Source organism: Epargyreus clarus, unplaced genomic scaffold, assembly GCF_041222505.1.
Source record: "Epargyreus clarus isolate Ecla_fem2 unplaced genomic scaffold, WU_Ecla_fem_2.2 ptg000019l, whole genome shotgun sequence".
In the NCBI taxonomy this organism is placed as follows: domain Eukaryota; kingdom Metazoa; phylum Arthropoda; class Insecta; order Lepidoptera; family Hesperiidae; genus Epargyreus; species Epargyreus clarus.
This window is the reverse complement of record NW_027332227.1, coordinates 2,119,751-2,146,829: the sequence shown is the minus strand read 5'-3', so window position 1 is coordinate 2,146,829 and position 27,079 is coordinate 2,119,751. Positions and strand designations below refer to the sequence as shown.

The window sequence follows — 27,079 nt, the reverse complement described above, 5'->3', positions numbered from 1 at the left end:
TTATATTTAACAAAAAACTGACACTAATAGCATTGTCATTATTATATCAGCATGTATCGAGATTTAAAAAAAAGAAACCAGTATCATATAAATTTATACACTTGCATTTCTAAATTAAGCATAGTTTTAAATCAGCTAAGGATTACTAAAATGGCGCATGTCGATTATAGCGCATTTATTGCGGCAGTGGTCGCTGTAATATTGATTGCAGGACGTGGGCCGTGTCGGCGACGAGAATTGAATCGTAGATGGATATACAATAATCGCTTTACGTGGGAAAATGTTCGAACGTTGCAACGGGTGTGGGGAACAAAGAAACAACTCGCATTATGTAAGTAATACGTTATTTTTATGCCATTGTTTGATTAACTGTTAACATACGATTACATTATACATATGGCCATTTGGCGTTCTTTTCGTCAAAAATTGGCTGACATACTGCCGTATATTAAGACACGACATGTCGGCTGATACGACATTATTATTAGCAAGTAGTCGAAAATACGCAAGAATAGTATCAAATATTTTTATTTATAAAATTTATATACTTGCATTTCTTAATAACGCATAGTTCGAAGTCAGCTAAGGATTCCTAAAATGGCGCATGTCGATTATAGCGCATTTATTGCGGCAGTGGTCGCTGTAATATTGATTGCAGGACGTGGGCCGTGTCGGCGACGAGAATTGAGTCGTAGATGGATATACAATAATCGCTTTACGTGGGAAAATGTTCTAACGTTGCAACGGGTGTGGAGAACAAAGAAACAACTCGCATTATGTAAGTAATACGTTATTTTTATGTCATTGTTCGGAAACTGGTAGTATTTTTGGGGATTTCAAGTTACCTGGATATTTTATTTCATGTTAATTTTGGGAGATATCGAGATATTGGGTGATCCACAGTACTGGATTGCCACGCGAAAACCATTTGTACTAAAATCTAGCCTACCTGAGGATTTTCTTGTGCGGAGTTTTCTCATAATAGCGATTCGAAAAACTTCCTGCAGATATGATAGATTCTAAAATTTCTTAAGGATCGAAACTAAATATCCCTCTTGTTTTTTCAGGATCATTTATATTACAAATATATGTATGTACCTATAAAATGATAGCCCTGAATGCACAGATTTACTATTTTCCAAAATGAATTCGCCTGTTCTAATTTTTGTTATATCAAAGCTAACTAGATTACTTAAAATCAAACTTAAATTTGTGTTGATATTTTACAGAACAGCACTACACTACTTATCTTCTGACAGATATTTACAAGCTTGTAACAATGAACGCCTCACGAATGATTGAAGCGAAGCGCTATGACCCATAAAGAACTGTGATTAATTATAGCAGCTCCCATACAGTGTAGATCTACGTTAAACATGGTATGAGGTTGAATAATACATGTGGGAAACGCGATATAGGTCATAATAATATGTTCTTAGGAAATACTCGTTTAGGGCTTATAATATTATTATTAAATTTTGACTAAAATATTTCTAAGGAGTAAAATCCATCTTGGGCCTTCTCTGCCATATAAAAGCAGTGCCATATAAAATCTCTGCTGTATTCTGAAGTCTCTGCTGTATACTTGATTGATTAAGGACTCATAACGTGCTTTGTTGCATTTTGAAGGATCTGTTGAGGAAGAGAAAATATACAAGACATTCAAACGCAGTGGCCGATCTAAGAGCTCTAATCCTTTCTAGGGTTGAGTAGTGATATACATGGGCGGCAGAGGCCATTTGCCATAAGTTGCACAATCTTCTCAATATTACAAAGAAAAGTAAACACATATATATATCTATGTATTTAAAGGTAACATAACGTCGCCAATATGAACATAATATCGTCAATCTAGATATACATAGATATCCCATAAAAGTCCAAACAGTATGCTGAATCTATTTAACCCGTAATAAACCGCTTCAATAAATAAAGTCGTAACCCATAAAATGTATCAACATAAGCTGCACGGTTGAACATAAAGCCACATCAGTGACTAATAACCGGAAAATCCCGGTAAATCTACATGTCTGAGGGTCTATTCTGTAGTATATTAATTTCGGACGAAACTTCGGATATAATGTACTTTAGTACAATATGTAGTAAAGTACCTATAACGTATATACGTTATACACATTGTTGGTTTTAAACGAACCTGACAAATAATTATAATAGATCTGAAAAGTACATGTGACAAAATTTAGCTTATTGTGTACTAGTGTTTGCCCGCGGCTTCGCCCGCGTTTAAAAGAAAATAATATGAAATACTAACATACATAAAACTGAAAATTCGTACCTTCATTAGAACGACAGTGGCGCCATCTGGCGAAAATTGGTCGTACCAACTCTGGAAGTGGGCTCATGGACAACAACTTTGCTAAAGATCATCACTTTATGAAATGCATAGTTTACGATTCAATCCTTACTAATATCGATTAAAATAATCGATTTTTTTTGGTCCAAAAGATCGATTCTCCAATTAATAGATCTTAGATCGCCATCCCTAGTTCCCGTGGGATTTCCGGGATAAAAACTGACTATCCTAAGTCCTTTCTCGGGTCTCAGACTATCTTTGTACAAAATTTCATTAAAATCGGTTCAGTGGTTTAGGCGTGAAGAAGAAACAACCAGACAGACAGACAGACAGACAGACAGACATAGTTACTTTCGGATTTATAATATTAAGTAAGGATTATTTTAAATCCGTTAAGAAATGAAATTTTACAGGCAGTCAAAAATTTAGATATGGCACATCGTAGTATGTATGGCACATATGGCACATATGACACATATGGCACGTATGGCACATTATTTTACGTCATTGAAATAGCAATAATCTTTTTTTGGGAGGGAAGTGGTAAGAAAATCCTGCTTGAAATTTATTTGCAATTTTAGTTTAACAGATTCATCGGGTTCTTTACAAATATCACGTTCGTAATGGCAGGGAACTTTCGCGCGGATCCGAAACTTCGTTGAAAGATGCTCAGAATAGCCACCTGGTTTCCACGTGTTAGTAAACTGATAAATTTATGTAATGATATGGTTTTCGTTAATTTCGCGAATATTACAATTAGACAATTATTTAATTTAAAAAATAATAAGAATTGATGCATTATTTATAAATTAACATAGAATAAACAAATTTATATAACAAGGTGAGGAGTAAGCTCCAGACCTCCCCCAGATAAAATAAGATTAAGACTCATGCCCAATAGAAGGAAATAGATACCTTTCGTTATGGTGTTACCTGGTGTTCAAATCTTTCGGAGTCCAAGATTCAAATTCCAGGCACCTCTGTTTCTCAAATGTCTATCTTAATTGGGTACCAAATGATAAAAATGGAACCCTATTACTAAGCCTCCGCTGTCAGTCTGTGTGTCTGTCTGTGCTAGGTCTATCCTAGCGTCGGTAGTGTCCTTTTTCAGCGTTTTTCGTTTTTTTTATTGAAGCGTAATAAATAGACATTTCAAATTTTCACAATGCATTCACTCCTATGGCTGCTATGATACTAAACAACAAATACTAAAAATATAAAGTAAATTAAAATTTGTTGGTACGGAACTCTCTGTGTGAGAGTTTGACTTTCACTTGGCCATTTATTTTATATAGATTTAACGCTAATCAAGTGTTCATAAAAGCTTTACGGCGAGTAGTCTGGGTGTTGAACCATAAAATTGAATTAGTCACCGCTTTGAGCTATTTGCAACACCAGGCAAGTACGATTAGACTAGACTAGACGCCACAACCATTCTAGAATATTTACAAAAATGTCACTCTTTTTCAATGGATGTAGGTATTAAAGAATTAAAGGTGGTGGTAGAACATCTTCGTTACACCTATTTCTGCTTAATAACAGCTGTGTTCAGCGCTGATGAGTTTAGTTTTGAGGGGTGTGGTAAGAGAGACGAGAGCACGAGGAGTTCCAACTTAGTTCTCAGACGCATCAACGCATTGTAGCCGGCCTATAGGTAGGTAGAGTGTGGTCAGGTAGAACTCTAGTCATATCTGGGGTTGATTACAGATGCCCCTTAGAGGCAGTAGCTACTTGCTATGAGATGGACTACGTGCTCGTTTACTCCTTCATTACTTATTAATAAACAATCTATCCAATTTTTCTCTTAAAAATTGACATAATTTTGACAATTTCTACCTATTACAAATTTTGCTACTTGGTAGGCAAAAAAATAAAGGTTGATAAGGAGCATAACCAAAAAATCGGTTTTTATAATTTTCAGAAGAGTCCCGAGAATATTAGTAACTAAAGGAGATTATTATGTAGCTACATAAATATTTTGAAAAGAAACACAGTTGACCTGGTCGGGTTTACACGCCTGAAAAACTTCTCTTACCTACCTCAGCCTTTCACTACACGAAACCTTTTTACCATTTTATTTTGCAGAGGTACGGTAAACGAAACAAGAAAAATTACTTTTTCTTTATTTATGTTTTAGCTTTGAATGTTAAAATAAAACAGAATTCGTATACTAAAAATTTGTCGCAAATTTAAGATGCCAATTTGGCGCCATGCCAGATTATAATATTTACATTATTTATTTATTTCAGAAACAAGTAATTCATGTTTTACATAGATGTAACAAGAGGGAATAAATACACTGTTAAACTATACAAAGAAAAAAAAACAAAAACTAAACATCACGACAGCGTAATGAAAAGTTAAGTTATTAATTATGAATATTATATAGTCTAGCGATACAGATAATAATATTAATATTTCAACAATAGTGTAGGTACCTTGTGAAGAAAATATTCATTATTCTAATTTATTTATTTATTTATTTATTTAATTTTGAAACACCTTAAACTAAGGGTAACAAGGGAGGACTTAATGCCTAATGGCATTCTCTGCCAGTCAACCCTGGGCGATGGCGACATTATGTGGTAGGCATTTACACAAAAGTAAAATAAAATGTAATATATATATATATATATATATTTATACATATATATACATACTAGTAACAATAATAAATATATACAAAACAAGAACAAATTAAAAATATGCTAAGTATAAAAGATCGAAGGACTCAAATGCTAGAAGGTGGTCGTAAGTAATGTTCACGAACCAATCTCTTGAAAGTGCTCCTGCTTGGAGCTTGCCTGATGTTTCCGGGTAGGGCATTCCATAGCAGTATTGCCTGTACTGTGAAAGAATATCGGAAGAAGCCACTGTTATGTGGAGGAATACTGACTTTCAAAATTCTGGAGGAACGTAGTCCACTATCGTGAGACGAGGTGTGGAACTGAAACTTTCCCTTTAGATACAAAGGAGAAGCTGGATCGTATAAAATAGAATACAGAGCCAGGAGAATTCTAGAGTTACGCCTTTGACGAATGGTAAGCTATTTCAGCTGACGTCTATAATTGGATATATGATCATATTTGCGAAGATTAAAAATAAAACGGACACAATTATTAAGAATATAATATTATTTAGTGCCTTACTTTCTTAAATAATAAACCGTTAGTTATATGTACCTGTAATAGATAAATGCTACTACAAATTATAAACGAGTCAATTATCTTAGAACACAACGACAGCCGGAAATTATATTTACACAGGCGGTATTCTGTACCATTTGTAGGCACCTTCTAAATAATTCTATGTTCCAAGTGTCGTTGTTGCCTAGTCTTAATGAGAATTTTCCTTTGTTTCAGATACAACTGTTTCTATGCAATAATAAACAGTTGTTACAAGTAGATGAAACAAAGATAGATATTGTTACCTTACTTTTGTAATAAAAGTTTAATTCTATAACTGATAACTGCAGTTTTAGATTCCACGCTATATTAAATTATTTTTTAAATATAAATATTAAAAGAACCTTAGCATATCTAGGAAATAATAATACAATTACTTAATATATATATTTCTAGTCCGTGTAAATATTGCTTTATTGCAGTTAAATAATAAAAACAAATGATTAAATAATGGTTTAAAACTTGAACTTAAGCTTGTCCCAAAAGAATGCCATTTATTTAACCGAAAAAAGGGAATTACGGCGGGAAGCTGATGATGATGATGCATGGAATACTTGAACTCTAAAGAGGCATCAATATTATATAAAATAATCCCTACTTTACCAAGAAAAATATAACTTTATTAGCGTTTCATGAGAGATCATATTATTTTGGAATTAATGTCGTATAATATTTTTACTTCATGAGGTAGTCACAGTTATTTGATGAATATTATCATCACATATTGCTGATGTCTCTTCATTATGTTGCTTGTTAATGTCAGATATTTTTGCTACATTTATGCAGGCAGATATTACTGAACTCGTTCTTGGGGCAGATATTTTTGCTAATTTGCCCATAGTCATATATTTATGCTCGTGAGTACTATATACATAATAATCTACCTATTTTAAAAGGACGTGACCGTAAACGTCGCTAACACTGACATCTAATGATTGACTTACAAAACTATTACATTGTATAACACGAAATAGAACATAGCACGGCCTACGGAAGCCTTACTTAGTTTTGAAGGTGTCGCATAGATGGCGCTGTCTCCAATAACTTATGAATAGTTCATCACAAGTATTTACTATTGTAAAATTTATTGTAAATCCCATATTTACTGCATACATACCTTTTGAGACACCATAACTTATATTGAGAGAGGTCGTGTTGTGTGAGTCACACGCATATTTACAATAACAATCTTTAATTGTAATGAAACGTCTTCTCATCAGAACATATTTATGCAGCGTTCATATCAGATTCCATTTAAATATATATAAATATTTGACACTACCTTGATTCAACGTCATTTATTATATCTTTAATTAACCTTTCCCGTTCTGTTTTATCCCACTTTTTTAACACATTATATTACTTATATTTATTTTCGTCAACATAATTTATTTTCCTCCCGCCCAAATTACTTTCCTTTTTTAAATTGACAACTTCTTTTAATTCGACATGCCATTTACATCTATCAAACCAGATACTATTTAAACGGTGATTTTATAATAAAATTGTTATAAAATAATTTATTAAATTCGGAAATCATGACATAATGAACCTCTACCTTATTTCTTTGCACGATGGCTTAATCTTTTCCCGGAACACGTAGCCTTTAACATAGTTAAATATACTTTTTTTTATAATATAGGTAGCAAATAAGGATGCAATACACCAGATGGTGAGAACTGCCATCCATGGTAATTGGACATCGGTAATTAACCCAATATAATATAGAGTTCTAGATAAACTAGAACTCACCAGCGCTTAACACCGATGTTATTAGAAACAGGTACGGCGAATAGATAAAGAAAGAAGGTAATTTTATGAAGTTCTAATAATAAGTAAACCCCATATAAGATTAGAGTATAATGTGTCGACTACGCCTGGTTTCAGAACTCCCAGCCCCTTTTTTTGTTAACGAGGGGGAAACCGTCAAAAGGTACGCGATGCCGTGGGAGCGATACAGGGTTATGTGGGACTCTTACCGCACTAAAACCTCCCGGTGGCCGTCCTCGGCGCTGCGTAGAGGACTCCGGGATCTCCAACGGAACGCAACCCCCGGCCCCTTAACAAAGCTATAACTACGACCATGTGACGCCGCAGGCTTTGCAATGCTAACAATGCTATTAATACACATATATGGGTAGTGGTTGCTTCAACTCCAATAATTTTAATTTTATCATCTGCTAAGTGTTAAATATGCTTTATCGTAAACACTAATGACTCCTTAGAAACAACAGTAGCTGTTACGGTGATCGCTTCGATACAGAAGTAGTCAAGCGATAAAGAGTATTAATATGTTTGCATTGTAACATGATTGACGTGTGTATTATGTAACAAATGGATGATAATGATACATTACTATTTACGTAGATTTAAGAGATTTACATACTTTTTTGTGAGGTGGAAGCAAATGAGCATGCAGACCTGTACCAGGAGTTTTTACGTTTCGACAAATATGACTGATTTGGTATTTGTTTACTTATGGGCAAATACGATTTCCTAGTTCTGACACAATCCGCTAGGGACGCTGATTGGAATTTGTATGGGCAAATACGGAAACAAATACCAAAACACTCATATTTGTCGAAACGTAAACCTCCTGGTAAGGGTAGGTACTGATGGTAGCGGCCTATGGACATCTGCTTTATAATAATCAATTCTATATAGAAAGGGGGTGTCAACTGAAGTCAATAATATATATCATGTATTGATACTCCTGATGACAGAGGTGGTGGCCAATGTAAGTCAGCCAACATCCACACCCTTTCACTAAAATAGAAGAGCTGTTGCACGCTAGAAATAGGTGTGGTAGGTCGAGCCCAGATTAGTTTTGAAAAGTTTACCTTTGAAATACACTATCCCAGATTAACGATTTTATCTATATCTAGATTTTTAAGGAAGAACCCCTCGTAGCGCGACTCCGGGCGTATTATCGAAATACTAATTTCTGTGTTTTACCAGAAATGTTAATCATTATTATATTCTGGTTTAAAGAATAAAGGACTAAAACTAACACGAGACAGTGTTACTTATTTTTCAGTATAGTGTCCGTTACTGGACTGTATGTTTCTTTACTACTTCAATAAGACGTCCAATAATTACTTGCCATTTCAGTATCTGAAAAAAATATCTCCATTTTTTTCTACACAACCCCAAAACAGCAGCATAAATGTATCAGCAACATAGCAGTAGGCATTACATATATGGAATATATGTGTTACACATATGGTGTGGTGAGTTTAAGGGGACATATTTCTCGGAGGCATTCCAGATTGGTCCTCAGGGTTAGATCGGCACCTGTCGACCTCACGTAGGAATCTTATTTGACTTTAATTACAGACGTAGCTACTTTTCAATAAGTGGACTGCATACTCATCTTCTACTTCAAATATATGAAAAAAATAGTTATAAAGGCCATAACTTATAGAAATGGGAATATTAAATTTATATTACGTTCAGGAATGATTTATACTTCATTTCTCAAACGAGGTAGACAAAATTGATATGACGGCAGCAAAGCCATTTGAATAAATGAATAATGTCTTAAAACATAAGATCAAAGAACTTGATCCGTATAAATCTAGGAATATAAAATTATATGTTTTGTGCGCTCATATATATTTTTTATTACTTGTTTATACAGGATGGTCAAGACGATATTATTAAAAAAGTGGCATTTAGTGTTCTTGTTATTTATTATATTTTTACATTACATTATAAAAAACAGTGATACCCTAATGGTTTATAAACTAAGCCTCTCGAACGAGGGGTCCGAGGTTCAAATGCTAGGCACGCACCTCTGATTTTTCAGTTATGTGCGTATTAGACATTAATTACCATGGTGAAGGAAAACATCGTGAGGAAACCTGCATACCTGAGAGATCTATATATAAAAAAATCTCAAAGGTATGTGAAGTCTACCAATACGCACTTGGCCGGCGCGGTGGACTATGGCCTAATCCATCTCATTCTGAGAGAAGAATCGTCCCCAGCAGTGGGACAGTAATGGGTTGGTGACGTGACGTGACGATTATATTTTTAAGCTTTGTAGAGCAAACAAACATGTTTTATTTACGGAAACGAATCAATTGTGTTTAGTTGTATATATTACAGTGAAACTTGGTTAAGTGGGACCTGGATAAGTGAGAAACCTCCATAACTGGAACTCATGCTGAGGTCCCAACACTTTGGCACTGAATTACCTCTGTTAGTGGGACGAGGTAAACCTCTATATCTGGGATTTGTTCTTTCGATTTATCATCATAGTTACCTCTATAACTGAGACAGCGAGTAAATTTTATATGCATAAACCTCTGTAATTGAGATAACATTGTTTGTTTACTCATTCTTATTCTACCCACAAATTCCACACGTAATTCCAAGTACGTAAGTACAAATTTTGAGCTTCAATTACCTTCAGTTTTAGTTTCGCTTTACTATCATACAGATGTTTATTTGAAAAATGTCAAAACGAAAGCTACAATCGTTATCATTACGTGAAAACTGAAGTTAATATCCGTTTATGAAAGTGGGAAGACACGCGAAGAAGTTTGTGCCGAATTTAATGTGCCAAAATCTACTCTTTGTAGAATAATTCAGAGTAAACATAAAATTGAATCACAATGTTCTGAAGGACAAGGAAAACTGAGACACTGGGTAAGTGGAATACCTCTATAAGTGAAACGACATTGCAGGTCCCTTGATGTCTCACTTAACCAGGTTTCACTGTATTTAGATATTTATAGAAGCTTCTTATACAATGTGTTTTCCAATAAAATAAAATAATAGTTAAAAATATATCCCGATGTATGTAAAGAGGCTGGTTACATAAGGTTTCATACATTCTCTTAACTACGAGGTAGCTAATAGCGCCGTTGCGGCTAACTCCTCAAGGCTCGTCGGGTTCGATCTCGCGTTACAGGTAGGATTACCGACTACTAGGGCTGTGTCTTGCAAGGGTACAAATTTTGAGGCAACTAGTTTTTACCGACTTTGAAAAATAATCATCTCATACAGCCGAACAAAATATCTGATTTCTTTATGTAATTGTCTTCTTTTAAAGTGGGAGGACCATTCGTAATTTGCCTCCGAAAGCACCGCTACACCGATTTCTGCCTCATAATAAAAGAAAGGCTGGAAAGGCAGGCAGAAAGGGCTGCTGTGTTCTAGTGGGAAGAATGTGGTAAGAGAAATACACTTATACAATGGGTTACATCTTAAAGTCCTCAAGTAATGCATTTATGGCCGAACACATTTGTATAGTCCTATTTAGGACTAAAATTCTGTCTGAGGTTTATTACGGATGTCCACGGGCGGCAGTTGTCACCACTAAATATACTGCATGTAGGTATATCAACTTCAGATTAGAGAACATTATTAAGGATTGTTGGCCTTTGCAAATGTATAAAAAAAATACAAAAGACCATAATTGCAATGAACAATATGTTAGCCTAAACAATAAAAAATATCTGCCCATTACATAAAATAGAAGTCTTCGAACTCGTTGACGATCTGTTTAAACAAACTGTATTATGAAAAAATATTTATCTCTCAGAATGGAATGTAAACAGATCGATCTATTTACATTCCATTCTACTACTTACTACTGATCGATACTGATCTGATCTGATACTTGATCGATCAATATAAGATATTAAAGCTTCAAGAATTGCCGACTGTTAGTCGGCACTTTGATCCAGTTCCTCCAATTACACAGCAATAAAGAGCACGGAAATTATACGGTAAGTGATGCGAAAGAGTGATGTGGCCAGTACCCTTAATATGAGTATTTACGCTTTTACAGAAATGACTGTTTTTGTATTAGTTTACGTATTTCCCATACATTTCCAATCAGTTCTGATACAGTCCGCTAGGGGCGCTACGGTCATATAATACCGAAACACTCATTAGCCTAAAACTCAATATCAGGTGCAACTTTTCATAAGTTGGCATATTCATAATAGCAACCCGATCTATATGATGATAGTGGTCCCTGCCACCCATAGACGTCTGTAACCAACATGTAACACATTACTCTATTTATGTATTTTGCCGGCTTAATTAATTTTCATTCCTCTTTCTTTTTTCTTTCAACAATTAATTTTTAATTGGGTTCTAAGAGAACCGATCACCAGTTGTCACTTTTGAGGACTAAGATCAACCTTTTTTTTAGAATCTAAGAGTAGCAGACGAGCATGCAGTCTACCTGATGGTAAGTGGCTACTGCCGCCCATGGACTATAAGTTTCCAACCTGAGGTCGGCCACAGATGCACCGCTACCCCTCTCAGGACTAAGCTGGAAAAGTATGTTTCTCTTCAAACTGGAACATAGCAGTGCTTAACGCTGCTGTTATTAGGCAAAAATAGATGTGGCGATGATGCCACTGAAGTTGAAGTACATAGGGTTTTACCACCTTCAAAACCTTGTATGTCAAACGGCATCCACATCTTTCCACTGAAATACTACTACACTTCATGGAAAGTAAAATTGCCTTCCCATTTAACAAATTACAAACAAATATTCCGTTTTCCGGAGATCATCAACCCTAATTAGAACGGTTATGTAGTTGATATCTCGATTAACGTCCTAGTTTCATGCTGAAAGTGCATCGTAGTCTTAAGATCAAACTGTGGGTTCACTCAATCAGTTGGTCCTTGGCAACTGTGCTATACTGTCTCGAACTGAGAATTTCTTGCCAAAAATTCATTTGAATTCCTAGAATAAAATCGGTCGATTATAAAATGTAACAGATTTGCAGTTTCAAACGGATTTAATAATACTTTGTTGTTGAGTGTTTGTCCTCGAAAAATCGGGTAATTTATTTTGATATTTCTTTTTAAGGATTTTTTGACGGCCTTTATATTATTATTGTATTGGTTACGTAACATGTATTATTTTGTCAAAAGGAGCGTCAATTTTATTACACTTTAATTAGGCACTTTGTGTGTGTTTCATTTACATTACATTCCATAAGAATGATAATATTTGTATAATATTAGTTTTGTAGCTTTATATTTATTGTTAAAATTGGTAACTGTTTCCTATATATATTATTTTTGGTGGCTAATCGCAATACTTTTAAGTCCTACTAATGAGCACGAGTCTCCTTAAATTGAGATGAATGGGGGCATCCTAGAACATACTTGACCAAGCTGCTCCAATGCGGACCGGTGTAAAACACAAACTGATACAAATAAGAATCGATTTAAGACTTACAATATACAAGTACATTATATAAATATATATTTTAGATAATTTACAATGAAAATATTTTCTATTGAAACGAGCCCTCTAGAAGTTAATAGCAACTGAACAAATATAACTGAGCGTCAAACAGTTGTCCTTAATGTTGATAACAGATCAGACAATAAGTCAGAACCCCGCATACATACTAAAATTATTAAATATACGTGTGTATATAGTTAACTATATTGATTTTTATTTTATTTTATTATTTTATCACAAATAATACTTAGTACTATTTGATTGATAAAGAACATTACTAAGCATTTCCGCTCAATATAAAATTAACAATACGAGATAAATAAAAATAAATAATATACAGGGTGAATATTAGTTTACTGCATCATTAGTTTTTTAAAATACCTTTTTCCCTAGTCGGGAATCGAACGAGTTCATTTTGAAAAAAAATACGTCCTCTATATTATTCCTCTATCTGATAGAGTTGCTTATAAGAATCAAATTATGGCCTCGTAACTCCGCTCAGCATTTTTCGCTAATCCTTATAGTTTCGGATTTGGCTCTGAAGGCCTATTTGAAAAATTCACCCTGTATAGGAACAAATCTATAAAACATATAAATTCTTTAGAGAAATATATGTGGTACTACCGCCACACCTACTTACCGGTATCGCAGTCGACGCCTAAAGAGCTCTACCATCAAAATATAATTAAACAGAGATATCATTATCTTGCAAAATACTATGCACAGTTTTTTGCACCATTAAATAAACCTGATCTATATAAATGTAAAATTAACACACTTTTTTAAAACATTGCGCAATTGTTGTTAATGGAATTTTATGTTTTTAATTACTTATTTCATTAACTTAGCACTAAGGATTTAAACATTTAGGAAATAAACGATAAGCCGTTGCTAATAATTGCGCAATACACAGACAATTTTATCAAAAAATAAACCTCACAAACATATATATCGCATCTATTTATATTTGATTAAATCTGCGAATATATATATCTGACAGCTTTTTAGTACTTCCTCTAACATATTGTAGCACACTAATTTACATCGATTAAATTTTGAAAAAACTAAGCGTTGACTAATGGGTTAATAATTATTCCGAAATATATATATACGCAACATCTGACAACGATGTTATTTTGAAGACAACGATGAATGACACAAGTCTTGTGGACGGAGCGGGGTTCCTGAGGCCTGGCGAGTTCGTGGAGGGGCTGGGGCGAATGTTCTACATCATAAACCCTAAGAACACACAGTTCGAAAGTGAAAACGAAGTGCCGAATTTCTATGTGCAAGTAAGTGGATATAGTTTTAACTTATATATACTTATATATCAAATCGTGAAGTTACGTGCGATTATGAATTTGTGATTTGTAAAAAAGTAGTTTTTATGCACATATTATGTGACGGGTTTAAAAAAAAACAAAATTTCTATAGAATATGTTCTAAATACGTTTGTATAGATGAACTTTTACTTTCTAAGTTTATTGTGAAAGGTCTCAAAAATATTTTTGCGAAATAATTGGAACGAGATCTAGTTCAGTGACCAATCCGTGTCGGATTTCAAAGCGTCGATAAGGCTTTAAACGTTTAATGATCCCAATCCATTCCATACAAAACAACCAGAATCAATGTATGAGGGTACGTTTTGAAGTAAATAACCGTGATAAGGCATTAGCGGGCGCCCATCAGACTCCCGATCGCGCCCGATGTTGGTTAACTTTGTAGATAGATATATAGTATTGCTCCTACACAAGTAGTATTTGTACTCCACTAAATATATTCTTGACAAAATTTTACATCTTTTTACAAACTATTATTTTACTCGTAGTGTTTGTTAGCTTGTTTATTTATTAATTTATTTTTACAGTCATGGCCCTACTTCTTTATGTTTATGTTGTTGGAACACTTCGTACTGAAACTGAAAGGAAAACGAGGAATACGATTAAACGATGGGATCACCAGTATATCGAACGGCATACTGTATGAAGGTGGCAGGTAAGATGACATTTTTTATATAATATTAAATAGCAGGCGATCATGCAGTCCACCTGATGGTAAGTGGCTACTGCCGCCCATGGACATCTGCAGAACCATATTTGTTCTACCACCTTTGAAATCAAAATGACGCTGGACATTATTTATTATTATTTCTTTCAAGCGCACATTATGACGATAATTAAAAATGCTATAATATATATCCAGTCCAGACTATGCGCATTAAGACTCAAATACTCATACCCGGAAGAAAAAAATAAGTAATGATTCACAAATCTGCAAATATCTATAATCAATATTGACATTTGAAAAGTGGTAGAGCTAGTAAGGCAAAGAACCAGTATCGTTACACCGGAGAAGCATCACCGCATCTATTACTGCATTAAGGAGACTATTTTAATCCTCAACTCCTATTTTATATTTGGTTACCATACATTTTTTACCAATTAGTTTCTTAAGTGGTAGCAGCCATTGTTGTTCGACTCCGGCGGCAGCACCGCCACACCTATTTATGTCTATTAACAGTAGTGTTAAGCGCTGCTGTGTTCTGGTTTGAAGGGTGGGGTAAGGTATACCCAGAAGTAGCGGCACGTGTGTGGCTGTCCTCAGGTAGGAATATCTAATCCTATCTGGGGTAGATTACATATGTCCATATGCGACAGTAGACACTTACCATCAGATGGACTGCATGCTTGTCCATCGTGAAATCATTGTGGAAACACTTACTGTTAGCAGCATGTTATTAAAAGTGATAGAAACCTTTGTGGTTCAACTCCAAGGGCATCAACGCCACACGTATGATTGCTTAATAATAGCACTTTTGACCACTGCTGCTTTCTGGTTCGAAGAATGTGATAAGGGATACATATTTATCCGAGGCATTTCAAGTTAGAAGGTAACTTACCCTCATGTGGACTGCATGTACATTTGCTCTTTCAAACAATAAAAGATTACATCATTGTTTAGGTCATCATGAAAGGAACCTTTACTCGCAAATTGTAAACCTGTTTTCATAAAATGTACCGAAAATAATCTCTCTGAACACTCCAATACATACTCATTTAAAGGTTTAAAGCAAGTCATACAATTTCAAACAAAAGCCTGCCCTTAATTAAGATTCTTTTATGAGAGCACAAAATTTATTTATCGGTACCGTAAAAATACTTGTTTGTTGTAACATTAATTAAAGCGTCATGGCGACTAATTTAAGGCTTCAGCGGATCGGAGAGAGCTATTTTTAATTTTATTTTCCGAACGAGAATTTTGTGTTCATTCATTTAGCCTCTTTAGTTAATTGCGACCCGTGTTTAAATCTCTCAGGAAAAATATTAATTTCGTCTTACAAATTACACGAACATTTACTTATAGACCGATTTTTAGCACATTATTTATAATGAAATGGTTCTTTCTTCACTCACTTCTTTATGAGATAACTCTCTTCCTTATGCGATAATAAAGGTATTATCCAAGGAGATACAAATAAACATAGCACAAACTAACAAAATTGATCATTAAGACGTTTGCTTGATCGAGGAATGAACCCACAACCACTGCGTGTCGAAGTGATATAATGACCGACTCGCCAGAAGATTTGTCGTTAAAAATACATTTTCCTATTTGAAAATAATAACTAATGTCTAACTGTAACATGACTGAAAGCCTTTAGGACGAGGCTGGCCATTACTACCCTAAACCAAATTGATTAAGAAAAATATATATTTTATACAGGTTAATCTGGCGAGGTGCTGAGTTCTACGCATACTCCTGGATATATTCGAACTGGAAGCTGATAGACCTGCCATGGGACCACACAACCACCTGGTTCCTAGCAGCTCTGGGCATGGACTTCTGCTACTACTGGATGCATAGAGCTTGTCATGGTATGATAATTTATTGACGATTATGTAAACAATGTTGCAATAAAACACAGCTGAGCGCTGCTGTGATCTTGGTTCGAAATTGCACTATAGTACCAAGAAAGTTTAAGTTTATCCTAAGCAACGTAATATACCGACCTCAGATAACATTCCATTTATATGGATGTGTTTACAGATTTCTATCAATAGCTACATTACCATTTAAAAAAGTCAGATGACTTTCCTGAAATTGACATTTTACTCAATTTGCTTTTTATCCCTTGAGGCTTTGAGGTGGTTTATATTTAGTTCCATTATATCCTATAAACACTACATCCTCTAAAGTAGCCAAAAGAAAAATAAGTGCAACGGTAGTGTCTCAGATTCACAAAAACCTTTCGAACCTTTAAATACCTTTTATCCCATTTAAATTTCATGTTATAATTTTCAATTACAGAAATCCACATTCTTTGGGCTCAACATCAAGTACACCACACTTCGGAAGACTTCAACATGGGAGTTGGGATCAGACAGTCCATTTTGCAAGGATGGTGTGGCTTTGTAAGTATACACACTTAATATATGGCTGCACAACTTATATCTCTTGAATTCAGCAAGTGTTATATTAATTAGCTTCCTAAAACCTAATATCATGAACTTAAGTCCATGACCTTTTAAGGGTATTACATAAGAGGAATCTTTTTTTTCGTCAAAGTAGGCATATTGCTGAGTTTACTCTAAATCAAAACCCTTAAGTATTTTAATGAGAAAACGCGTCGAAAGATGTTTTATTTCAAAAATATTCCGATGCATCACGCAACCCCTCAACATTTTTAGACTTGTTTCCAACTTTGATCCAACCTTTGAAGTGTCTCATGAAACTTTGGACTATCTATCATTCACGGTCTACAAGTAAATCCCCAGTGTGTACTTTAAGTTGATGAGTAACGATTATTATTAACGAGCCTTCAGCAACCTTTTGTATTTGAAGTTCTTTGTGCTAATTACTTCTTCACGTGAAAGATATACCTAACAATGGTCTTATGTAGTTTTTGTTAATTCGCTTCATATGCCGTTTTTCCTTATTTAACATAAATTATATTTTATTTTAATTCTGCTGAGCCTGTTTTTTTGAATAACGCTAATCCTATATTCTAAGATAACTACCTAAATCGAATAGTCATCTATTGTACTTAAAAATCGTGCGTCTTGCGGATTCAAATTCAGAGATAACACATATTTTATTGAATATTATTGAAGGTAGCAATGTACCTACGACCAACCACACACTTTCATCTTTACATACCAATATATATGTACATCGACCTCAAAATCAATTTAATTAAAACTAACTTCAAGGTATTATTTTCAGGCGTTCTACCTCCCACTAGCGCTAGCGATCCCACCTGCTCAGTTCATAGTGCACCACCAGTTCAGCTACCTCTACATGTTCTGGATCCACACGGAGACTGTCAAGACCCTGGGCCCACTGGAGTACGTGTTGAATACGCCAAGCCATCATAGAATTCATCATGGTAAGAAGACTCTATGAGGTTTGAATTATAAGATAAAGCTAGTCTTAATAATCATCGCCACATGTACTTTTAAGGTGTAGAACCCTTTGTGGTTCGGCTCTGGCGGCACTACCGCAACACCTATTTCTGCCTCATAACGCGTTAAGCGCTACGGTGTTCTGGTTTGAAGGGTGTGGTAAGGGAGACATTCTTTTCAAAGGTATTTCAACTTAGTCCTCAGGGGTAGCGGCGCATCTGTGGCCGACCTCAGGTAGGAATACCTAATCCTATCTGGGGTTGATTCCAGATGTCCATGCTTTTAACATTAAGTATACGTTACAACGGAGGAGTGTGAATTCCGGTTCACTTATGAGGCGACCATCTTAATCCTTAAGAGCGGACACCCATCTGGGATCGGCTTTACATAGAAATCATGTTCTACATTGAGTGGATTACAAATATCTCTGGACGGCAGTGGTCACTTACCATAAAACTACGTGCCCATTTGCTAATTTAAATTTATGAAAAAAATCACATTCTCATTACTGCTTCCATTAAAATAATCCAACAAATACTAATGGTAATGGATGTTGCTATAGCTGCCAAAACATACACAGAAACTTTCTATCTTCAAATTAAATCAGAATCTTCCGAGAATAAAACTTTTCGAATACTTTGAAACGAATCGAGTACTTGTAAGAACGTCACGTATTTTGTTAAATATTTCAGAAAATACATCATATGATAAGCATATGATAGATCATTTACGAAATTCGTGTAACGTCATTTTCTTGTCAGATTATAGCAACTGAGCTCGCTGACAGGATCCTTGATTATATTTTTAGGGTTCGGTACCCAAAGGGAAAAACGGAACCCTTTTATTAAGACTCCGCTGTCTGTGCGCCTGTCAAAGGGCTCTATGTCCTGAACCGTAATAGATAGACACTTGATTTTTATAGAGTATGTATAAGAGTGGTCGCTATAATAACAAATACTAAAAATAAAATAGTCGAATAGTTTCGAAGGTGGTAGAACCCTTTGTGGTTTGACTCCGGCGGCACTACCGCCACACCTATTTCTACCTAATAACAGCAGTGTTAGGCGCTGCTGTGTTCCGGTTTGAAGGGTGTGGTATGGGAGACAGACTTTTCCGAGGCGTTCCAGCTTAGTCCTCAGGGGTAGCGGCGCATTTGTGGCCGACCTCAGGTAGGAATATCTAATCCTATCTGGGGTTGATTACAGATGTCCATGGGCGGCAGTAGCCACTTACCATCAAGTGGACTGCATGCTCGTCTGCTACCCATATATTATAAAAAAAATTGAAAATAAATCGGGGGTCGCAATAACTACAATAAATACAATAAACTGTTATTTTTCGATGTTTTTAGCTTTATCTATTTAACCGTAATAGGTAAAATATCAAATTTTCACAATGTATCAATTTGAATAGCTGCTATAATAATAAATACTAAAAATAAAAAATATGAACATTTTGGTGGCACGGAACCCTCCGTGTGCGTTTGACTTGCACTTGGCCAATTATTTATTTTTGTTTTTCCAGGGAGCAATCCGTTTTGTATCGACGTCAACTACGGTGGCGTGCTCATTATTTGGGATAAGCTGTTTGGAACTTTCCGCCAAGAGAAGGAAGACGATCGCATCGTGTATGGCCTGATCTATAACCAGCCTTCGTTCAACCCCATGCATTTACAGGTAACTAATGTTTGTGGGCGTAATGGTAGTTACAAGACTATTCTTTTATATACTTTTCTTTTGTTACGATGGGGTACCTGGAACAATAATAATAAACAGGGAAAGGATTTACTTCCATTTAATATTCATTGAAATCTGAATAATCGCTATATAAACTTCAGTACATAATTTGGAAATTCAACCTCCTTGATGTTGGTAATATTAAGACATAGAATCCGTGTGGCGCAGCGGTCACATACTGGTCTAACAAAGACTTCAGGGTTCGATGCCCAGCTAGGCAAACATATAAACGTGGAAATCAAGGTACATATTGCCGAAATATCCACTATGTTAGTGTGAACAATTATATTTTGAAAATGTGTAAAACAAGCATAATTAGACTTGGCAGGTCTTTATTGTAGGTAGTCTGTCGAACACTTGAAGCCTTATTATATCGAATCGAAATTACAAGAATATTTTTTGACTGGTAAAGTCATAAAAGTCACGTAATCTGGACGAACATAAATCCATTTAATAGACTAATAAATCGATATACCAACAAATTTTAATAGCACAACTACGAGTATATAAAGTCGATGACATATCCAAATACAAAACATCTAAAAATTATCATGCAAACGGATGCTTTAAGACAACTCTATAAATTTGCGTATAGGTATAATTTACTTAAATGTCACTAAGAGAATGTTAAAGTATATTATGTAAAAACATATTTTTAAAGAACTAATGGTGTAGTTTGTAATGTCAAAATATCAGCATTTTGCTCAATTATTTTATATCTGTCTGTCTGTTTGTTCCGAGTATCCAAAACTGCTGGGTTGATTTTGGTAATTTTGGTTGATTTTGGTTGATTTTATGATGAATAACATAGGTTAATTTTATTTTGAAAAAGGCATTAAAGCTCCTCACTAAAAAATTTAAACCGTCATTGCCGTCGCAGTGTAAATTCCTTTTAGTCTTATTTGAAAATTTTATTTTTAAATTATGTTCCATTTTTAATCTCAGGTGAATCCGCGGGACAAAACAAATGAATAACCCGCCTTGATAATTAATCTCTCCGCAGAATAAATATTACAGATAGTGCTAAATTACCAAATTTATAACTTTATATTAGATTCATTAGTTATAAATATTTTATAACCAATGAATAGTTCATTAGCGTTAACTATTTAAATACTAGAATTTGCATATTGTTAGATCCGGGAACAACGTGTGTTAATCTATAAGAAACATACATGCTTAATTATCAAATATCTATTTTCGTTCAAAAATAATCTACGATTTTTTCAAGTCTTGATTAAAAGCGTGATTAAAAAAAAATATATAACATAATTAATTTGTAAAATTATACTACTGCTAGTTAAATGTTATTAGTTATTGTTGAAAATATTTATAAACAAAAGCGATTTAAAAACATTTAAATAAATTGCACTGCGATAAAGTATATAGTGAAGTAAATACGCAGTTAGAAGTTTTAACGCGCGCTAAAGAAATAACTTTTAAGATAAATTACATTATTTGTTTCGATATAATAATTTCAAGAATTAAAGACCCAGAATATACCATCGCTACACTATTGGTACTTGCGTCAAGCAGTCCTTGGGTTTTGTTGGAAGGGTTTGTCGGATGGCCTGTTTATGAAGCGAACATCTTAGTCTTCAGTAGTGACGATACCTTTTTGTTTGGTTTCAAGTACAATCCTGATCTGTATCAGGATAGATCAAGTACTGTATCATACTCTACAATATGATGATGATATTAAAGATGTGCCCTAATGACCACTTAGCATATGGTTATTAGCATATTTTAAACAATATAAGTAAAGTTCGTAAATGCGTAAACTTTTTCACATTTAAACTCATAAAGATAAAATAGAATACATTAGACTTAGAACATAATGTTACAGATACGAGTATGGATCGCACGATAATATTATGTAAATTACAATTCGTTATCTTTCCAAAGCAAGTTCGGATCGTCTTTGCATATATTAAGATTAAATTTACTTCGCAATTTCATTTCGGTTTCTGACGAGAAAACTTTGAGAATCTCTGCGATTTCTCATTTGTTTATTTGAGCTTGAGGAAAAACACTTGGTTTATCTCTGATTTATGAAACGAAAGGGGTGAAATATTTTCGAAATAATATACTCCTATACTACAAAATATTCCTAAATTTATGATTATCGAGGTACAAACTTCGTTGTGCAAAGCTTATAAAAATCTGATCAGTCGTTCATAAAATATTCAAATTGAAATAAATTCTGAGAGGTCATATGAAATATACACGGGTCCTAAATTTTCGTATGGCTGTACTCGATCAGTCTGTAGTTAACTCGTCTGACCACAGATGCATTGCTAAATCGGAAGATTAAATCATATATAATGTAGTTCAATATAATATTATGCTTCAAAACAATACAACAGAGTTGAGCACGGTAAGATTTACTCTCTAAGAGATGTGCGCGATAACTAAGCCATGTGTTTGATTCAAATCAAGTAAATAATACAATTCTTTGTTTTTTATTAAACGCAGTTTCATGGCATGAATATCAACCAATCCTATTGGTGGAATTAAAACACACCTATAGCTAAGTTAACTTGTACATTTTGATAGAAGAGTTCCATTAAAAGACAAAAAAGTCGGAGGAGTACCGCCGAAGTCCAACGGCAAGGTTCTCTAAGCAACTTCTAAATACTAAGCGTTTGCTTCCAGACATTCTACACCTGTTATGTGGTACAGAAGTTCAAAGAATACACCAAATGGTCCCACAAGCTTAATGCAGTGTTCAACAGGCCCAGCTGGAAGCCTGTCAATAACATACGCTTCAAGGATATGAAGGAAGATGTAAGTTATTTTTAATACTTTAAATGTTAAACGGTAACGATTGTTATAAAAGGTGTCTTAAGTACAATAGAGGTACTAGTACTTATTATAAAACTTAACACTGCTTAAAAATAACTAACTGAAAAGTGAAGTTATGTCTATGTCACACTTTCAGTTTAGGCAAATCCAACGATACTTAATATATAAAAATCCGTCAAGTCATTTTTGCTGCAGGGCGTGCTAAAAAATTAGGCATACATACCCTCCAAAATATTTTGTCTACTTTATGTAGTCGGATTAAAAATAATAAAAAACATAAAAAGAAGTCTAGAAGGAACAATCGGCATCACTGGCATTAGGTCGAATAGTGTTGTAACCTATGGCATTTTATCAGTATTATTTTGCATTTCCAGCCTGGAATCCACACCAGGGTGAAATACGACGTGGTCTTACCGACTTGGTGCAGCGCGTATCTTCTGACCCACTACGCCTTGGTTCTGTACGGGTTCCACCAGCTGTTCTACAGTCATTTGGTAAGCTACATTTCTAGATATACAATTAAAGTTAGAAACAAACAAAAAGCAGTGACGAAATTATCCTGACTTAAAGTTCAGCAAGATATTCCTTCGGCCTGAGAGTTCTATAAAAGTTTCGAAATATGCTAATCCATTAGGCTAATGTGATACATTATGGCATAAAGCTTACTCATTCTGAGAGGAGACTTACGTCTAGCAGTGGGACAATAATAAGTTGACAGTGACAATGAACAAACACTTGGTAGTTTTAAAGCTGTTATCTTCTATATAACTTCTCTTTTACTTAATATCTCGTGATATACTCTTAACTAAAATAAATCCACCTCATCAAAAATATGTTTCAAATACCACTCGAAACCCCAACTGTTTTGACATCAATCTAAAAATCAATTCCTAAAACTGACGCGACAGATTTATCTGACGCCCTTGACATATTGGCTTTCACAACAATTTTGTGATGACTAGAATCCAGTTTATTTGAAAAATTGCGTTTGAAATTCCATCCCTCGGGTATTTGTTGTCCCTTTTTGTGTAAAAAGGAATATATTTTGAGGTTTCAAACCGTTTTAGGGCTAAAAGTAACCAAATTGTTAATTGTATACTACATAATAATATGTAATAATAATTATGTATTACTTAACAGTGACAGGTATGGATTCTGGCTATCTACCTAAACGCTCTTGGTTCAAATCCCAATTACGCTGTCATCAATACATAATTGACTCACTGCTGACCGGACGTTTGTTAATAATAAGTTGATTCACTCACTTCCTTTATCAAAACATCTCAAACCTACCAAATCTGCCACTTCAAAGTTTCCTCGAATAGAATAAATATTCCTTGGTATTCCCAAACTTAGGCCATAAACACCTCCAAGTGCCCGCAGGCTCGACGGGACCGCGATCATTATCTTGCAAGTTTCTCTTGATCTAAGAACTGCCTTTGACTTTCAAGGGCTATTGATTGACTTGTCCGTACTCTGGGAAGAAACTTTCCGTGGCAAATTGTAAGCTGAAATAAATTAAGTTGCATTGGGTAGTTATTTGAGCGTTCAAAGAGCAGTTTGAAGTTAACGTTATATAATGTATATATTTTTTTAAATTATTGTAATTGTTTTTATTTATATAATAATGACAAAATTTCCAATTATTAGACCGCATTCGAACTGGACTTACTCATCGCTTATTGAACCTACATCTAGTAATATCAATTACTTCATTAAACTAGTCTCTATTTCTTCGCTCAAAACTATTCGTATTAAAAGTGTACACTAAGCCAAAACTTACAGTTGTAAAGAGCTAATAATACGTACACTTTTTTAAGGCCTATGTTTGATGTAGTAACTTAGCGAAACTTCAGTTGTTCACCAACCAAAGAAACTACAATGAAGATAAACTTTGAGTAACTAGGCCAAAAGTACTTAGTGTGAGCTATGAAGAAACTCCCAAGGCTCATTACTGCACTCATTATTTCCCAGAAGTAACGTAAGAGTTTAAAATATATATAGAGAGAGAGATTTAGCTTTCCTATTCAATCTTTAGGCGTAGCAATACATCTGTGACAAATCTCATGTAGGATTCCAATCTGGAATTGATTACAGATTACCATAGAGGGCAGGGACAAGTTACATCAGATGTATATAAGAAATTACAATAACAAAAATATAGCAACTATTTAATTTTCATGGTAATATCGATAAAAATGTCTTGCAACTAATGTTATTACAATCACGATAGAATTACCTTCTACAATAGTATTACAATATATAGGTGTTAATCCAATTACCTATAACCATTTTAACAACAATATGTGAATTAGACAAACAATATATTCTTATATATTTTTTTAATAATAATATAGGAGTAGCAGACGAGCATGCAGTCCACCTGATGGTAAGTGGCTACTGCCGTCCATCGACATCTGTAATCAACCCCAGATAGGATTAGATATTCCTACCTGAGGTCGGCCACAGATGCGCCGCTACCCCTGAGGACTAAGCTGGAACGCCTCGGAAAAGTCTGTCTCCCTTACCGCACCCTTCAAACCAGAACACAGCAGCGCCTAAGACTGCTGTTATTAGGTAGAAATAGGTGTGGCGGTGGTCGCCGGAGTCGAACCATAAAGTGTTCTACCACCTTCTAAATATTCTATTTATCTTAAACTAAATTTACACTCTAGTTATTCCCGGCAAAATGTAGTATAAATAGACTTCATTAGTATTATAATTTCATACTGAGTACAGGAAAATTCAATTATCTGTGATGTTGTAAGCATACGTTCCCTAGAATTTTGTGACATTGGAAATTTGATAGACTGTCTAGAACAAGATAATGGGATGAGGTTATAATTTAATTTCTAAATAATATGGAAATTTCATCATCAATCCATTACTGTCCCACTGCTGCGAACGGGTCTTCTCTCAGAATGGGATGGGGTTTATAGTCCCTTATAGTGCTTGACAAATGCGAATTGGTAGACTTCACATACCTTTCAGAATTTTTTTTAGAGCTCTCAGGCAAGGAAGGTATATCATAATTTTTCCTTCAAACAATAAGTAAGTGATAATTAAATTCTAATGCGCACATAATTCTTGAAAAATTAGAGATGCATGCTCAGGATATGAACCTCGGACCACTCGTATAAGAGGCTGAGATTAACCACTAGGCTGTCCCTTTATTATGGAATGATACTATAAGTAATGTAATGATAAATAGGTTTTAAAAATATCTTTTATTCATATTAATGCGATACTGTGCATTTGAGAACCTAATTGCAATCTATATCTTTATGGATTTTGACATACGTTACATTTTGGTTCCCACATTAGCAATAACTCGACTGCTCAGTTATAACTGTCTGAAATTCCACTCAGATTTTCTAGCATTTATATTTTTTTGTAAGCTTAAGTACATTCTTGCTACCCTAGTATAGTGTTAATTAAACCAGTATCATAATTAAATACTTAATACTTATTTTAGAACAGTACTCTTAGGCTGCCTTTAATAAAAAAAAAACTGTAGCATTATCTGACAGATGGATGGTATATATTTTTTTCACGTTTATAATATTTATGTACTTGATAACGTCCTTAAGTTGTCCACGACCTTTATCTTAACAATACACAATACGAGAAAATACTCCAAACTTTGCCACAAGAGGACCAAACTTCAGAACGGCACAATAAAATTGGACAAGAGAAATCTCCAGAGAACTACGAACTAAGGTTGGATTCTTGGACAATTGTCGTTATATTCAATGATGAACATGAAGATCTTCAGATGAATGGCATATTAATTTTAGCTACAAAAAATATAAATATTGAAAAGTACCTAAAACTAATCGATAGAGTTCCGATGCGAACTGAGTTTTTCTACAATATGCCGATAGATGTCGCTGTATCCACTTTATTATCAAAATTATCTATTTTCAGGCAATGTCACCAATCACCGTACTTCTCTCAATGGCTTATATCATCGGGTCTCTTACGGTCTTCGGAATGATACTGGACGCTTCACCAAAGGCCCCTCTTTTCGAAACTATGCGTTGTTTCATCTTAGTACTAGCAGATAGGTTGGTGTTCTTCAAGGTGTCCCCTCTTGGGCCGATACTTCAACTTTTCTATCTTTTATCCGGATTATTTTCGTTGCTTTTCGTATATAAAAGTATTGAAATAAAGGCAGATAAGAAGGGAAATTAAAATAAAAATATATTTTTTCTTTTAATCTTTATAGAATGACTGATAGTACTATTACTCGGTGTTTATTTAGAAGCTTTAAAAGAGTAAGCTTGTGGTAATATCGTGTCTACATTGTTGTCCTTATGTTTAATATAAGATAGTATGTATTAAAAGAAACGACTGTCTATTATATTTATGTAATGTAGTACTGATTTTTAACAATAAAGATGTAAAATAAATAA

At 34.4% G+C, this 27,079-nt stretch overlaps 1 protein-coding gene across 2 annotated transcripts; it reads left to right on the top strand.

The window, feature by feature from the left end:
• Nucleotides 1-224: 224 nt before the first annotated feature.
• On the top strand, nucleotides 225-27,079 carry LOC140750466 (alkylglycerol monooxygenase). Of its 2 annotated transcripts, XM_073084002.1 has the most exons (11): nucleotides 225-331; nucleotides 659-778; nucleotides 13,864-14,013; nucleotides 14,589-14,716; nucleotides 16,445-16,596; nucleotides 17,030-17,133; nucleotides 17,945-18,107; nucleotides 19,648-19,799; nucleotides 22,515-22,646; nucleotides 23,039-23,158; nucleotides 26,592-27,079. In XM_073084002.1, exons 3-11 carry the CDS (start codon nucleotides 13,870-13,872, stop codon nucleotides 26,856-26,858), a joined length of 1,362 nt encoding a protein of 453 aa, XP_072940103.1. In that variant the 5' UTR covers nucleotides 225-331; nucleotides 659-778; nucleotides 13,864-13,869; the 3' UTR covers nucleotides 26,859-27,079. The 2 variants fall into 2 exon arrangements, with proteins under 2 accessions (XP_072940103.1, XP_072940102.1); XM_073084001.1 differs by lacking the exons at nucleotides 225-331; nucleotides 659-778 and adding an exon at nucleotides 12,104-12,309.